The sequence below is a fragment of the Alexandromys fortis genome, unplaced genomic scaffold (genome assembly GCF_014885135.2).
Source record: "Alexandromys fortis isolate MF-2015 unplaced genomic scaffold, M_Fortis_MF-2015_v1.1 scaffold_83, whole genome shotgun sequence".
NCBI classification, from domain to species: domain Eukaryota; kingdom Metazoa; phylum Chordata; class Mammalia; order Rodentia; family Cricetidae; genus Alexandromys; species Alexandromys fortis.
Window position 1 is genome coordinate 6502560 of NW_026068001.1, and position 16437 is coordinate 6518996.

General features: G+C 37.1%; 1 protein-coding gene across 6 annotated transcripts in view; it reads right to left on the reverse strand.

Annotated features, from left to right (window-relative positions):
- The window catches only part of Usp9x (ubiquitin specific peptidase 9 X-linked), a 134031-nt gene that overhangs the window by 3717 nt on the left and 113877 nt on the right, over positions 1 to 16437 (reverse strand). For 4 of the 6 annotated variants that reach the window (XM_050160766.1, XM_050160765.1, XM_050160767.1 and 1 more), the window contains 11 exons: positions 13968 to 14109; positions 11915 to 12665; positions 11053 to 11176; positions 9673 to 9898; positions 8395 to 8524; positions 6772 to 6957; positions 6179 to 6399; positions 6003 to 6091; positions 3041 to 3197; positions 2396 to 2656; positions 907 to 1002 (listed from right to left, as the gene is read on the reverse strand). In XM_050160766.1, coding sequence (XP_050016723.1) covers positions 907 to 1002; positions 2396 to 2656; positions 3041 to 3197; positions 6003 to 6091; positions 6179 to 6399; positions 6772 to 6957; positions 8395 to 8524; positions 9673 to 9898; positions 11053 to 11176; positions 11915 to 12665; positions 13968 to 14109 — 2383 coding nt within the window. The remainder of the gene's footprint in view (positions 1 to 906; positions 1003 to 2395; positions 2657 to 3040; positions 3198 to 6002; positions 6092 to 6178; positions 6400 to 6771; positions 6958 to 8394; positions 8525 to 9672; positions 9899 to 11052; positions 11177 to 11914; positions 12666 to 13967; positions 14110 to 16437) is intronic. The other 2 variants (XM_050160769.1, XM_050160768.1) reach the window with 1 other exon arrangement.

The window sequence follows — 16437 nt, forward strand, 5'->3', positions numbered from 1 at the left end:
ATTTGATTTTGTCACATCTACGTTTTAGGAATGTTCCCATTTAGGATATTATTTCTCTACTTTTGTAATTTTTTAAAAAATATTAACTTATTATGTATATAGTATTCTGTCTGCTTGTATGCCTGCAGGCCAGAAGAGGGCACCATATATCATAACAGATGGTTGTGAGCCACCATGTGGTTGCTGGGAATTGAACTCAGGACCTTTGGAAGAGCAGGCAGTGCTCTTAACCTCTGAGTCATCTCTCCAGCCCCCTACTTTTGTGATTTTACAGATATAATCACCTGTAGAAATATGTCAAATTCCCCATAATTTCTACTGTCAATGAAATCCCAGGCTAATTAAGGAACATTATTTAACTGCCATCTGTGTTTTCAGAATCCACTTATAGACTTAGCCTAACAAGTGTTATCATAATCCTTCATACTAAGCAATGATTATTATGCTGAGAAGAATCATGCAGTTTTACTCACTCTATACTAGTACAAGACATATATATTTGGTAAGGGAACGACATTACTGGGGCAAGTTAAATTTGCACCATGACCACATTACAACCATTCTTCTGATCATGTACCCAGAGTTAGTTCAGATAATCTGAGTTTAGTCATGGAAAAGCCATCCTTTACAACTAAGCATGAAATTGGTTTTAGAGCAGTGGTTCTCAATCTGTGGGTTGCAACCCCTGGGGGTGGTCTGAATGACCCTCTCACAGGGGTCACATATCAGATATTTTACATTACAATTCATAATAGTAGCAAAATTATAGTTATAAAGTAGCAACGACAATAATTTTATGGTTGTCGGTCACCACAACACAAGGAACTATACTAAAGGGTTGCAGCATTAGAAAGGTTGAGAACCACTGTAGAGATTATTAACCCCACTATCTTGATTCCTGCTTACCTGCTGATATTGAGATCCAGGGGAATGGGGGTATAATGGGGCATCTTCTGGTGGAGGTGATTCATGCTCATCTGGGGCATCTTGGTCATCTGGTTCCTAATTTTAAAGAAAAAGAATTATGCAAGCAACATCAAACTCACTTCCAACTCTGTTGACATAGTAACAACTTTTAAAAACTGTTTATAACTTCTGCAATCTAAGGTTCAGGGACCCTCCCCAGTCACTGAGGGGGTGGAATAATATAAAGAGTCAGAGGAACAGGATGTCTGTTGTGAGGCTCCATCTCCTATAAATGCCAGGGAAGCCACACACATGGCTGTCTAAACAAGGACATCCATAGATGTTAACATGGAAGGAGGAAAGTTCATGAGATTTTATATAGGTAAACAAGGAATGCTGAAAGCAGGAAAATTATATCCCCTAGGGAACAATCCCCTAATTATGTATCTAAAACCAAATGGTCATTCCTAATGTAATAAACATGTAAGTAACTTTATACACAACTGAACACGTTATTTATACATTAAGAATATACATATATACAACATTTAAAGAAAAAGAAGCCATGAATCAAAGACAGAGCAAGGGGATGTGTGGGAATCAACTAAAAAGGGGGGAATAATGTGGCTATATTTTAATTTGAAAAAAAAAATTGATCTCCACATGTGCTATGGTTCATATTCACACACATACAGAGTAAATGAGTGATGTTAAAGGCAAAAGGGAATGGAGCTAGAGAGATGAGTCAGAGTAAAGAGCACTTGCTTCAAATTCAAATCTTTTTTTTTTTTTTTTTTTTGGTATTTTTTCGAGACAGGGTTTCTCTGCAGCTTTAGAGGCCATCCTGGAACTAGCTCTTGTAGATCAGGCTGGTCTTGAACTCACAGAGATCTGCCTATCTCTGCCTCCCAAGTGATGGGATTAAAGGTATGTGCCACCACTGCCCAGCCAGTTCAAGTATTTTTTTTTAATTTTATTTTATTTATTTTTTTTATTTTTTTGTTTTTTTGAGACAGGGTTTCTCTGTTTAACAGTCCTGGCTGCCCAGGAACTTGCTTTGTAGACCAGGCTGACCTCAAACTCACAGAGATCCAACTGTCTCTGCCTCCCAAGTGCTGAGATTAAAGGCACGCAATACCACTGCCCGGCCAAAGTTCAAGTTAATATGCAAATGGCAGTTCACAATAATTTGTTGAACTGCAATTTCAGGGAATCCAATATCCTCTTTTCTGGCCTCCATGGACACCAAGAAGGCACATGGTGCAGACATATATACAGACAAAACACTCATACACATAAAGATTTAAAAAACAATTAAAATTTGTAATTTGGATTCTCTTAGAAGAATGAGGTTATAGCACTGTAATTTTCCAGAGGGAGGCATCCTGATTAACTTATCACTAAATATTAAAGCAAGTACAACTTTAGCAAAACCTTTAAGAAACAACACTTTCATTAATACACAACCAGTGGCCTAATAAAGAATTACTTTGCTTTCTTCCATTTCTATCTCTTGTAGACTGGTGGCTTTCTTTACCTCCTCAGGACAGAGTTCACAAGCTTTTGCAAGTGTCATTCTAGCACTATGTGATCTTTCCAAAAAATAGCCATTTGATGTTTCATTGCTTTGTACTGGGGGAGACCAATTGTTATAAGTATATTGAGGATTGCCAGTGTATGGTCTTCTTTCGAGTTCATCTCCAAGCCATTCTACTGCCCAGGTCCATTTCCTTTTAAGATCTCCATTGCCCTTTAAAAGTAAAACCATATATACACTTAAGATGATTTGGAATATCTCAAAGAAAATTTAAAATGACAACCACCCCCACAAATTCAGGATTGTTCCCCCCTTGAAATAAAGACTTGCTATGTAGCTCAGGCGGTTGTTGAACCTGTTGTCCTCCTGCCTTAGCCTTGAATATTGATTTTATAGATGTATACCCACCAGTCCTGGGTTAAAACAAGATCTTAATGTCATTTTTGCTTATTGTTTGTGGTACTGGGGATTTAACTCCAAGGCTTTTTATATTCTGGGTAAGTAGTATACCACAGAGCTATATATAGCCTTAGCCTTTAAAATAGGATCTTTAACTCTGATTCAAATTTCTATGAAATTACAAGAAAATACCCTCACCTGCAGGATTTGGTAAGCAACAGGACAACTGCTAAAGAGAGCTACCATACATTTTATACACTGGTATGCTCTTTTTTGATAGTGATTCTTAGAACGCTGGATTGTGTCAAACAGCCCATCTCGATCATCTGGAATTCCTTTAAGGGCATTATGAATTCTGAAAAACAATCAGAAGATAAAAACTTCTAAAATCTAAGAGAAGCTAACATTTATTGAGTGCTATTACATGTCACCCAGTAAATGCCTGTGAGTTCAGTTGTTTCATACTGGACAGCAAATATTATTAAACCTTGGAGAAGATGACAAAATAAACAGCTTGCCTAGGGCCATACAGTTGCCAACCAATCTGACTCAAGTCTGTGCATTTAAATTTACTTGTTCAAATTGCCCTTCTTATGAAGTTTAAATACATTACCAGAAGCAAAGTCAAACACTCAAGAATAACACAAACTTAAAAAAAGTTAAGAAACAAGTTCACAAACTTTGTAGTTGAGAATAATCTGATTTTTGTCTGTTTTTTGAGAAAGGGTCTCATTATGAAACAAAAAATGGCTTTGACCTCTCAATCTGACTGTCACAGTCTCTCAACTACTGAGATTATATGCTTGTAACACCATGCCCAGTGCCTGTTTTTTTTTTGTGTGTGTGTTAGACATTACCTGCCAATAAACAAGATGACATACCTGTAAGACTAAGTAATCATTTAGCCATAAAAAGGAAATAAAATACCAATATATGCTATAATGGTAAATGAACCTTGCAAACATTACACTGAAGGAAAATAACTGCTAAAGGAAAAGAAGCTAAATGTTGTACTTACATTTTGGCAAAATGATAGGAAAAGGCAAACTCACAGAAGAAAGGAGATTTAAATGATTGTCAGGATGGGAAAGGAACAAGAATGTCTAAATGGCTACAGGCTTCTTGCTGTTTGATCTAAGATACTACATATAAATCCTACTTCTCAATTTTTTTTTTTTTTGAGGGGGAGTGGTGCTGAGGGTGAGGACCGGTGCAACCCATGTTAGATAAGCTCTCTGTCACCTAAACCACCCCCAATCCTTACCTTCATTTTTGCAAACTTATATAAAGTGCTAAAATATTACTTTCCACTAATATCAATAGTTTTCCAGATACCATCTTTAAACAGTATTAGCTTGATGTCGCTTCCTCATGTCTAACAAAGCAGGACACATGGGAAGACATTACGACAAAACTTCCTTCTTCCTGGTTTTTCTCAAAACAGGGTTTTTCTGTGCAGCCTTGGCTGTCCTTTGTAGACCAGGCTGGCCTCGAACTTACAGCGATTCACCTTTCTCTATGAGATGATTTTCAAGCTTGAGTTAAAAAATGACTACTTTCTTTCTCACAGTTAATCCATCCAACTTGGTTTCATATTTTATGCTAAAAAGAGAATTTGGTATGTTTAACTAGAAAGCTACAAATTCTTTTCTATTTTTTGAGAAAGGATCTTGCTATGTAGTCTCCGCTGGCTCAGAACTCAAAGGGATCTGCCTGCCTCTGCACTAGAATGCTGGAATTAAAAATTCATATATGCCATTACTCCCTAAAAGCTATAATCTCTTACACTGTTTTAAGAAGGAAAATACTAGAAGCTAAACTACATTAAAATTTATCTCAGGAGTGAAGTATCAATAGTGACAGCTTTGAACATTTTGCCTCCAAGAAAACAGAAACTTTGCTTACTGCTATTTTTATAACAGTAATTGGAAACATATAATGCTAAAAAGATAATTTGATAGTTTGAATCTGTAAATTCTGGCATTTGCAATCTTCCACTAAGACTAAACATTGGCATTAAAAAAAAAGGTTTAAATTATTTTATGTGTAGATGTAGGAGTGCTTTTCCTGCATTGTATATATATGCGCCTGGTGCCTTTAGCAGTCAGAAGAGGGTTGTCAGTTACATACAGAGGGTTTTGAATCACTATGTGGGTGTTAGGAACCAAATATGAGTCACCTCAAAAAGATGGCCAAGCCATTCTACAACCCCAAGAATAGGTAATCTTAAAAATCAGTATTTAAAGTGCTTTGTTAGCTATCTGTGATCATGAATAGTGGCAAATAATTCGAGTTGCCCAGAACTAGCACTTTCCTAGCAGAGGTTGAATAAAGTGACTCCGCCTTGTTTCCCCTTCTAACTCTGAACAAGTATTTGCTTTTGCTGTTTAAATGGTATACCAGCATAGCACTGAAGTGCAGTCTAGTGTTCCTAAGCTGTGATGCATCTTACAGAAAATGTGTACTAAAGAAGCTCACATCGGGTGTGAGGTGTAAGCTACTGGCTGTAAATTCAACGTTAATGAGTTAGCAGTAATCTATTAAGATAACCAATATATTTCCGTGTGTGCATGCATGCATACCTGCCAGTGGATAGCTGGAGAGAACTGGTTTTCTTTTCTTTCTGGTGTTTTGAGACAGGGTTTCTCTGTAGTTTTGGAGCCTGTCCTGGAACTAGCTGTTGTAGACCAGGATGGCCTCAAACTCAGAGATCTGTCTGTCTACCTCCTGAGTGCTGAGATCAAGGGCATGCACCACCACCGCCCAGCAAGAACTGGTTTTCTTTTAATCATGTGGGACTAAACACAGGTCATCAGGCAGAAGCCAAGTACCCTCACCTACTGAGTTATTTTGTTGCTCCACCTACGAACTCTCTCTCTCTTTTTTGTTTAAGACAAGGCCTCCCTACAGCCCTGGTTAGTTTGGAACTCAGAAATCTGCCTGCCTCAGCCTCCCAAGTGCCGGGATTAAAGATCTGTATTCTCTGTGCCCTCCTCACCTAAGGACTACCTTTGTGTCATGAGGTTAGTTCTAAAACTAATGTAATCTAAAACTAAAATAATTATTAGGCTTAAATGAATTCACATGTATACAAAAGTCTATTGATGGTTTTCTTTAAGTAAAAAACAATTCAATTGAATCATGTTTAAACTATTTTTACCTGTGAGTCTGCCAGGAGTCCTCAATCAGTAAGATTTGTAAAAGCAGATCCAAATAGGGTCGGAGTTCATAAGTATAGGAATATGCAACCTAGAAATAGGTAAGACACAGTGAATAATGGATAAATGGGTAACAAATCAAGTCATAGAGATTTAGCAATGGTTATAGTTTCTTAACCTGCCAAAGAAGTTCACTGAGGACGGTAGATGAGAACTGAGGATTCTCCCAGCAGCAAAAGCGAAGCAATTTGACGGTCTCATCAGAGTTACTGCAGTCTTCAATAATTTTCTTCACATAACTTGTTCTCACAAATAAAATATCTACCACATTTTGCTGAATTGGCATTATAGGTTGTGATAAATTAGGATCACCAAAAGGATTTGGAAGAGAAGGATTACCTACAATACAGATTTGTCACCAATGAACAACCAATAAGCTTCTCCACAATAACAATGTAGACATCTAAGAAAATAGCCTGTTTTAGAAAATGAGCTGCAAAAGTCAAGTTTCCTAAGCATAATGAAGAAACGTAGACTATGCTACAATGATTAGGTATACTAACATGAAAAATTTTAGAAATTTAATGCAGTAGAAAGCAGAAAAAGATTCATATTAATGTGAAAGAAAGTACAGAACTTGTAAATACTATAAAATGTCATAAGCACGGACCTTCCTTCACATCCTTACTTTGTATTTATCTTTGGTATTATATTTAATTTAGTTCTAGATCTGACCCAGAGTATTCAAAACTATTGCCAAGGATACATTACCATTGATAGAAGACTGCATTCTTGAGGAGACATTGCAACAGCGGATTAGCTGTGACACTACTGAGTATAATTTGCCTAATTCAGCATACTGATATTTAATCGGAGGACCAGGACCTTCATCTAAGGACACAAGCATAAAGGTAGCAGGCACACTCAGTTTCAGCAGCTGTGTCTTCTCTGCCACTCCTGCAGTCAAAAGAGAGACAGGAAACAGGCAGGAGAAAATGGGGAAGAAAAACATTAGGATAGAAAGAACTTTGTACCTGGGCGGTGGTGGCATATGCCTTTAATCCCAGCACTTGGGAGGCAGAGGCAGGCGGATCTCTGTGAGTTCGAGGCCAGCCTGGTCTACAAGAGCTAGTGCCAGGACAGGCACCAAAAGCTACGGAGAAACCCTGTCTCGAAAATCAAAAAAAAAAAAAAAAAAGAAAGAAAGAAAGAAAGAAAGAGAAAGCTTTGTGAACAAAATCAGCAGTTATTAGCCAGCTTGCTCTGTAGCTTCCATGTCTCAACCTTTTTAGGCTGGAATTACAGGCAAACCATCATATTCCACTCAGCATATACTTGAGTTGTAAGGATTTGAACTCCTGTACAAGCACTTTAACTGCTGAGCCACCTTTCTAACCCTGGTCTATCAACTTTCAGTTACTATGTAGACCAGGTTGGCCTCAAATTCAGAGATCTACTTGCATCTGGTATTATGCCTAACCCTTGCCTATCACTTTATAATCAGGAACACATTGTTCTTACTTGAATTCAGACTTATTTAACTATGGTAAGAAATTTACCACTTTAGAAGTTTCTATACAAAACAGTGATTATGCTGGGCGGTGGTGGTGCATGCCTTTAATCCCAGCACTTGGAAGAACTGGAATTTGCCTCTGTCGACCTCAGAGATCCGCCTGCCTCTGCCTCCTGGGATTAAAAATGCGTGCCACCACCGACCAGCTGGCAAATTTTATAATTTTAAATATTACAGGACATATATATTAAAATAAACACCAAAATAACACAAAAATTATTTGTGCTTTTTGGGGGGGGGCATCTCATTGTCATTCTGGTTGGTCTAGAACTCACCACTCACTATTAGGGAGACTGACCTCAAACTCACAGATCACTCTGCCTCCCTAGTGCTAAAAATTAAAGGTGTGTCCCCACCCTTCAGTGTTAGAATGTCCATATTTGTGATAGACAAGTTTTCTCCCCCATCCAATCTTTTGCAACAAATAATGGTAGAAGAAAATTGAGCACAATATTTAGGTACAGTTCTAGTAGTAACTGAACAGGAATAAACAGATATTAGAAAGAGCAAGTTACTTTGAGGAGAGCTGTCAAACGAGGCAGCCCTGTTCCAAGGAATTCAACACCCTCATACAGACAGATATGCATGTAAAACACCAATGTATATAAAATAATAAAGCAAACAGATGCAGTATCATCGATTAAGGAGGCAAAACTTTAATAGAGTTTCAGTGTGTTTACCAGAGGTATTTAAAAAAAAAGCACACAGGGGAAAAGGTTTGATACAAAGAAAAAAAATCCTTATTTCATCATTTGACCTTTTGAATGACTTATCATTTAACATAATATTTTAACAGAGATTATGAAAATTTCACTTCTTACCTAAATTGGCATACATTACAAACAAGTTGAAATACTGCTGTAAATGACGACCATGTTCTGAAACTTCCCTCCTTAAGAGATTTAGTACTGCTCTTAATAAGTGGTCACTTAAGCTTAAGTTGTCATAAGCCTATAAAGGAGAAAACACAAGGTAATAAGGCGTGTGCCATCACCAACTGGCGATAATTATATTCTTATAAAAAGGGGACATGTATGCATATGTTGAACACAAAAATACTTTTTTGGAAAAACTGATTACATGAATTCTATCTATCCTGCCTATCACCACTAGACTGATCCAAGGCCATGTGTATGCTAATGCTAGAGAAGAACTTTGCCACTGAGCTATATCCCAAGATCTCTTCTTACTAATAGATAATGGTCTAAACTAAATTGGACCAAGCTGGCTTTTGAATTTGCAATCCTCTAGCTTTAGCTTCCAAAGGGGTTGAGATTTTAGGCTTGTGCCACAAACTATTAAAAGGATCTGATTCTTGGTAAAGGGAATGAAAATCTCAAGTAGGTTTCCTATTTTTTTTTCTTTTTCATTTTATTAATTTTGTTTTGAGATAGAGTCTCAATATGTAGAACCCAGGTTGGCTTTCAATTCTCAATCCCCCTGCCTCAGCTAACCAAGATTTATAGGCACGTGCCACCACACTCAGCTTTTGAGTTAATTATAGATTTTTCACTTTGCTGCAATTTAAAAAAAGTTCATTAAAAAAATCCACCAAAATGAAGTAGATAGGAAAATCTCACATGGAAGCACTATTTTGTAAGCTAATTAAAAAATAGGGCTGGTGAGACGACTCAATGGGTAAAGGAGCTTACCACCCAAAAGTTTGATTCCTAGTACCCATATGGTGGAAGGAGAGAACTGACTCTCACACATTATCCTTTGGCCTCTACACTTTGTGCTGTGGCGCATGCACAATATCCCATACATAATAAATGTTTAAAAAGCATACACATACATACACATAAAAACTTATAACTTTACAAAAATTCCCTTCTGTGCTAGGGATGGAAATTAGAGCACCAGAGTATATTTTAGGAACGCTCTCTACCACCAAATCGTATCCCAGGCTACCCATATTTTTTTAAAGGGCAAATAATCATTGCTGTTTTTTATCTAGTAATTTTAATGGAATTCAGGATCAGGCTTTGTTACTTTGGTAAACATTAAAAAAGAAGCATTCAAGTTTCTCTCTTTAACTTCAGGAAAACACATTTGGGGGTGGGTAATACACAAATAATTATAAACAAAGGGACAATTACCTGACTAGAAGGTCCAGGAGATGCAAAAGGTGAAGGACAAGGCCCATCTTGCAAGGAAAAATGCGCAATAAAGACTATAAGTTTAGCAAATGCACCTCTCACTTCTGCACTAGGGCATTCCAAAAGGTATTCAGAAAAACGATTTGAAACATTAAAAAGGACATTGTGAGCAAACCAAAATCGCACATTCTTGCTGTGACGAAGGAGAATACACAATGCATCATACCTAAAACAAAACAAACCACAACTATAAATTCAGTTCACTTTTCTTACAGTAAAGGGATGGATCACTAGGAAACAAAAGACCACAAACATCCTTTTTTCACTGAAGGCAGCAGCAATAATGACTACTTCTAGTATTAACATTAAAATGACTGATACGGAGCTGAGCATGCATGATGGATGATACACGCCTTTAATCTCAGTTGGATCTGAGTTCTAGGCTAGTTTGGTCTACAGGCGTTCTAGTTAGCTAGATCTACACAGAAATCTTGTGGGTGTTGGGGATAGAGACATGACTACTATATGACTTGGCCTAATCTCATGGAATTATAAAATTGGTGAAAGCTTGCATTGGTTACTAAAAAACCATTAATAGCCAGGTGGCAATGGTTGGTTACTGGTCTACAGAGTTTCAGGACAGGACAGAGAGAGCTACACATAGAAACCTTGTCTCAAAACCCAACAAAACAAAACAAAAAAAAAAAACCCAAAACCAAAAACCAAAACACATTATTAAATGATGACAAAATCCCTTCTTTCCTTGTTGAACTCTCTTCTGGATAAGTAAAAAAAAAAAATTATATTGATTTAGTGTGTATAACTTAAAGGACTATTTGCAAGAATAGGCTCTCCCCTTCCACTATGTGGGTTCTGGGGATCAAACTCAGTTTTGTCAGGTTTGGTGGTTAAGAGCTTTTACCCACTGAAACATCACTGGCCCTTAATAAGGAACAATTGCTAAGTAGATATAGCTGGTCAGTAGTGGTACATGCCTTTAGTTCCAGAACTCAGGAGGAAGAGGCAGATGGATAGCTGAGTTTGAGGCCAGCCTGGTCTACAAAGCAAGTTCCAGGATAGACAGGGTTACTAGAGAAACGCTATCTGGGGAAAACAAAAAAATCAAAAAACCCCAGAAACCAAAACAAAAAAAAAAAACCAAGGCATTATGATGGTATCTATATTTTTTAACATTTTTTTTACGCTTAAACTTATGTAAAGTATTTTAGTGTGATTTCTCTCATTATGATTACATTTTTTTAAAAAAAATTCTGCCTTTTAGATTTGAAACAATGATCTTAGGGTTCTGAAAAAAATAAAACACTCTACTAAAGAACTCCACCAAATTTTAAATAGGAATAAAAAACCAAAACAAGGTACCAATCACTGGCAGAGCCACGAACTATTTTCTTTGTGTGAAATCCTGTAGTAAAGAGGAACCTAGCAGCAAGCTGAATACTAATCATAGTGATTTCTTCTGCTTCAGGAGACAGGTGATCTTGCCCTAAAAAACAAAAACAAACACATACACACATATTTTTAAAAACAATCAAAACTTCTGTTCAAGCCCCATTTTTAAACAAACTTATACTGTGTTCTCAAATTTATTAAAATAATAAATAGAACTCTTCTCAGATTACTTATAAAATTTTTTTTTAAAGANAGGGCGCCAGATCTCATTACAGATGGTTGTGAGCCACCATGTGGTTGCTGGGAATTGAACTCAGGACCTCTGGAAGAGCAGCCAGTGCTCTTAACCACTGAGCCATCTCTCCAGCCCACTTATAAAATTCTTATACCTGAATTTAGCACAAACAAAAAAAGCCAGCCATGCTGTATCACTTTAATCCCAGTACTCAGGAGGTAGAGGCAGGCAGATTTCTGTGAGTACAAGGCCATTCTGGTCAACAAAGTGAATTCTAGAACAGCCAGGATTGTTACACAGAGAAACCCCATCTCAAAAAAAAAGCCCAGAACCAAACCCAAAAAACCAAACACCTCCCCTCAACCCAAAATCAACCAACCAAACAAAACCCAAGGCAGTGTTCCAACTACCATACACAAGGCCCTGGGTTCAAATCCCAGCATCACATTGAAACACATGGATCTCTGACAGGCTCCAAAGCTACAGAGAAACCCTGTCTTGGGGAGGGGTGGTAGGTAGGGGGTAGGTGAAGCAAAGCTTATTCCTATCAATAAATAAGAATTACTCTATGCTGTAAGAAGCTACCTTGACACTTACCTGGAGGAGGGTTTAAGTAAACACCATTACATGTAAGTAGTTTTTTCATAAACTGAAAGTATTCCAAACTGTACTGCATTCGGTTGTGCATGAACTGTACATTCTGCTTCCGTACACTTCTCTCAATGGCTGATGGCATAACAATCTGATGGGGCCTTGTGGCGATAGCAATCTCTGATATGTATCTTAGCAGTTCATCATCATGTTCTATTGTGTCCATTCGTTCATAAAAAAGTATGTAAGCATTCCACCACCTTTTCTGGCGCCTGTATGACATGCGCTTCATCATGTGATCAAACACTTCTCCCATATATTCGCCACCAAAACATTGGTTTTTCATTTCTTCGTCGTCATCCATTTTACACTCTGTTACATCTCCATCATCAAATTTATACCAGCGATTCTTTTCACCATCTCCTCCATTCCTCTGAATGATGTAAGAATAGTAATGTCCTCCACTTGCTTGACCACTGTGCACAAGCACACCCACAAGTCTGTACTTTGTGCTTCCTGCTTTCTCTTCAGACTGCTCATTCTGTTGTATCAGTTGACTTTCTGGGTTTACATTATCCCCTTCCAGCTTAGCAACACCTGCAACTGTGTAAGGTTCCATGTCTAACTCTCGAGGAAATTCAAAGTAATCGTTGAACTTGATTGCACATTCTCTTTCCCAGTCATAATCGAATCGTTTTAGTTGGATAGCAAGAACAGGAGGTAATTTTTTAATTAGCAAACGCTTTACAGTATCAACCTAAAATAAAGAAAAAATAGATACAATCCACTATAAAAACCAAACCAAAATCCAAACAACTACCACCACTCCCAAATCAGAAAGTGAACCTAGGGTGTCACACATGCTATGCAAGTGCTTGTTGTCCTTTAGCTATACCTCCAATTCTTTTTTGTCCAGATTTATTTTGAACTTGCTTTGTAGCCCAGACAGGTCTTGAATGTGCTATCCTCTTACTTTAGCCTCTTGAAGTAGTTGAGGTTACAGCATTAAGACCAGACCAGGCAAACCTTTTCTCTTGGATTCTTTTTTTTTTTTTTTTTTAAAGATAGGGCTTCATAGGGTCCATATGTTTTCCCTTGTGTAGTTGCGAATCACTACATCTAGCTCTTTAAGCAAATTATGTCTACGTATACCACATGTGTGCCTAGTTGCTGAGGAAACCAGACAAGGGCAACAGATTCCCTGAAACTGGAACGACACACAACTGTGAACTTCCATGTGGATGTTAGAAACTGAATCCAGGTCCTATACAAGAGAATAAACATTCTTCTTCACTGCTGAGCTATCTCTCCAGCCTCTTAAGCAAACTCTTAACAACAACAACAACAAAAATACAACTACTATATCAAGTTTTCATAAGTTATTTGGATTGCAATCATAAAGTATTTGAGAAGTTGATGTAAATGTAACTGGTTAATATGGAAATGGCCTATACCAGTGATTACAAATTGCAAAAATCAGTCATTGACACATTACTTACTGCCTGGTTTCTATACTGTCCTTACCTACAGCCATTTGTTTGTTATTTATAGTTATCAACAAAGGTTGTCTGCTGTAAATAAACTGAAGAAATAGTTTACTTTTTCTTCATTGCTCATAATCCCAATGTAGACTTTAATACTTTTCTAAGTGGTGTGGTAGGCCGCAAGCACAGTTAACTTAGACTTGAAATACTTTGGAAGTCAAAAAAGATAAACATAATTTATTATTTATACATTTAAATATCCTTCTCCCTTGAAGAGTTACATTCCCATAGAAATATCTAATTAGAAAGTAAATAACAATTTTACTCTATTTAAAAAACTAATAGTTTCAGCAAAATAATCCTAAACATAAGAGGAAAAATGTTTTCCTCCATCAGCTCTGTTAATTCACATAAGCAATTACAATTTTATACTTTCTAACCTTTTCTGGCACTACTTTTAAACTTCCTTCCCCCAACACATATACACACCCTGCTTTTTTTTAATTATCACAACAAAGGAAGATTTAAAATATCAATAGCTCCCAGAATTATCCTAATTAACAGACAATACATACCTTTTTATTGCATTTTTCACAATGATAAGCATTTGCCCCTTCTAATAAATCTCCTTTGACGTACTGTTCCAGAGAATCAAGAAGATTTTGGTGGTTTCTAATGTCTACATTCAGAGTCGTAAAAGATTCTTCACATTCATACCTAAAGACATTATTTAAGAATTATCAGAAAAGGATTTTACTCTTTAGTTCTCTAAATATTTCATTATTTATATATTTAATGAAAAACAAAACTCCTAAGTCATAGAATTCTACTAATACCAATAGCATTTCTTGGTTATTTAGACTGTGCTGGTCTAAACATTAGATTGATTATATACTCTTCATGACAAATTTGATAGAGAACTATCACCGCCCACACTTGAGTGAAATAGATTCTGAAAGGTTAACTTAGTCAAAAGAAATAGGTGAAATGGAAATTAAGAGAGTAACTGGGTAGTGGTGCCGCCCACCTTGAATTTGAGGCCAGCCTGGTTCACAGAGGGAATTCCAGGATAGCCAAGGCTACACAGAGAAACCCTGTCTTGAAAAACAACATCAATAAAAAGGGCTAGCTGCGCTTATAGGTTAAGATCTTTTAGTCTACCGTGCTTTCAGTAATTTTAGCTTTGCAGTAATTAATTATGGGTCCCATTGTCTCTGTATCAAGTGTTCAATTCTACCATTTTAGCGAAAGTAGACAATACATTATTGAGTGAGCAAGTTCCAATAAAACTTTATAGAACAGGTAACTAGCTCGATAAGGCCCATGCTCTATAGTTTTCGGACCATATTCTAAGCAAACAAAGTCCTGTAATAGTAGACTTGGACTCTACTTGATTATACTGGATTTAACAAAAACAAAACTAGTTTAGTTGTTGGTCAAGCATTATGGCTCTGATATAGATTATGATAAAGATTATGCTCTCAAAATTTTCTCTTGGCAGCCCAGTGGTGGTGACCGCACCTGCCTTTAATCCCAGCACATGGGAGGCAGAAGCAGAGTTCAAGGCCATCCTGGTCTACAGAGCAAATTCCAAAACAGCCAGGGCTTCAGAGAAAAACCCAGTCTTGAAAAACTAAAAAAATCTCTTGGTAAAAAATTTCAATACAAGATTGATGGAAACAGCTAATCAAAATGTTGGCTATTTTTATCAATAATTAAGAGGTTAAATTATTTATATAATTTGCCTCTGATAAAAAGGTTTTTCTAAAGAACCAAAAGTTGCCCAGGCTAGTGGACAATATATGTCGAAAGAACACATATAACCTCTCATTTAAATTATAAACCCACAGAAGTCTATTTATATAGTACTTTTCAATCATTTACTGATTAAAAAACAAGGTTTCAATGACAAAATTAGCCCAAGACTACATAAAGTAAGAGTTTGGTTTATGTAAAAATACCACTTTTAAAAAAATTATACTCTGGATTGGTTCTTTACTTTCACAATAGGGGACTTGAGGATCGAATTTAGGCCATCAAGCTTGGAGACACACATCTTTTGCTTGATGACTTTAAAATTATCACCTTAGAGATTGCAAATCACCAACTTAATTTAAAAGAATTCTAATAAAAAACAAATTTAAAAATGTATTAGAGTGTGTATGCCACTTCATACAAATGTCAGGACAACTTTATGAAGTTGGTTCTCTCCTTCAGTATTGACAAATTTGAGTATTTTTTGTTTCTAAAATTCATGAAGTTTATTTTTTAATTTTTTATTACTTTATAAATAATATCAATCAAAATTCCTACTTCCTCCCCTCCTCACACTTTCCTCCTACTTGCCCACACACCTTCCCCTCTCCCCCATTCTAGTCCTAAGAGAGGGCAGAGCCTCCCCCCCCCATCCAGGCTTAGGAAGGTATACATCCAAATAGATAGGATCCCAAAAAGCCAGTACATGCAGTAGAGACAAATCCCAGTGCCATTATCATTGGCCCCTCAGTCTGCCCCAATTGTCAGCCATTCAGAGGGTCCAGTTTGATCCCATGCTCGTTCAGTCCCAGTCCAACATGTGTTAAGTTTCTATGTCTGCCATTTGTTGAGTTGTGTGCCCAAAGAGACCAGAAAAGGGTGTTGGATCCCCTGGAATTATAGTTATGGTTATGAACTGGCTGATGTGGATCCTGGGAACTAAACTTGCATTCTTTAGAAGTACAGGAAAAGCTTGTTAATTGCTGAGTCATCTCTCCAGGCCTGAGTTTGTTATTTAAAAAAAAAAATTATGTGCATGGGTGTTTTGCCTGAATGTATGAATGTGTATACTGTGTATGCCTGGCGCTTGAAGAAACCAGAAGGAGTCAGATCCCCTATAAATGGAGTTACAGACAGTTGTACATCACCACGTGGGTGCTGGGTATTGAACCTGGGTCCTCTGCAAGTATAGCCAGTTTTTAAACAATGAGCTGGCTCTCCAGCACCCCCAGTTTTAAAATTAGTACACATAGTAACAGGTTATCTTACAGCACCAAAATAAAACCTTGA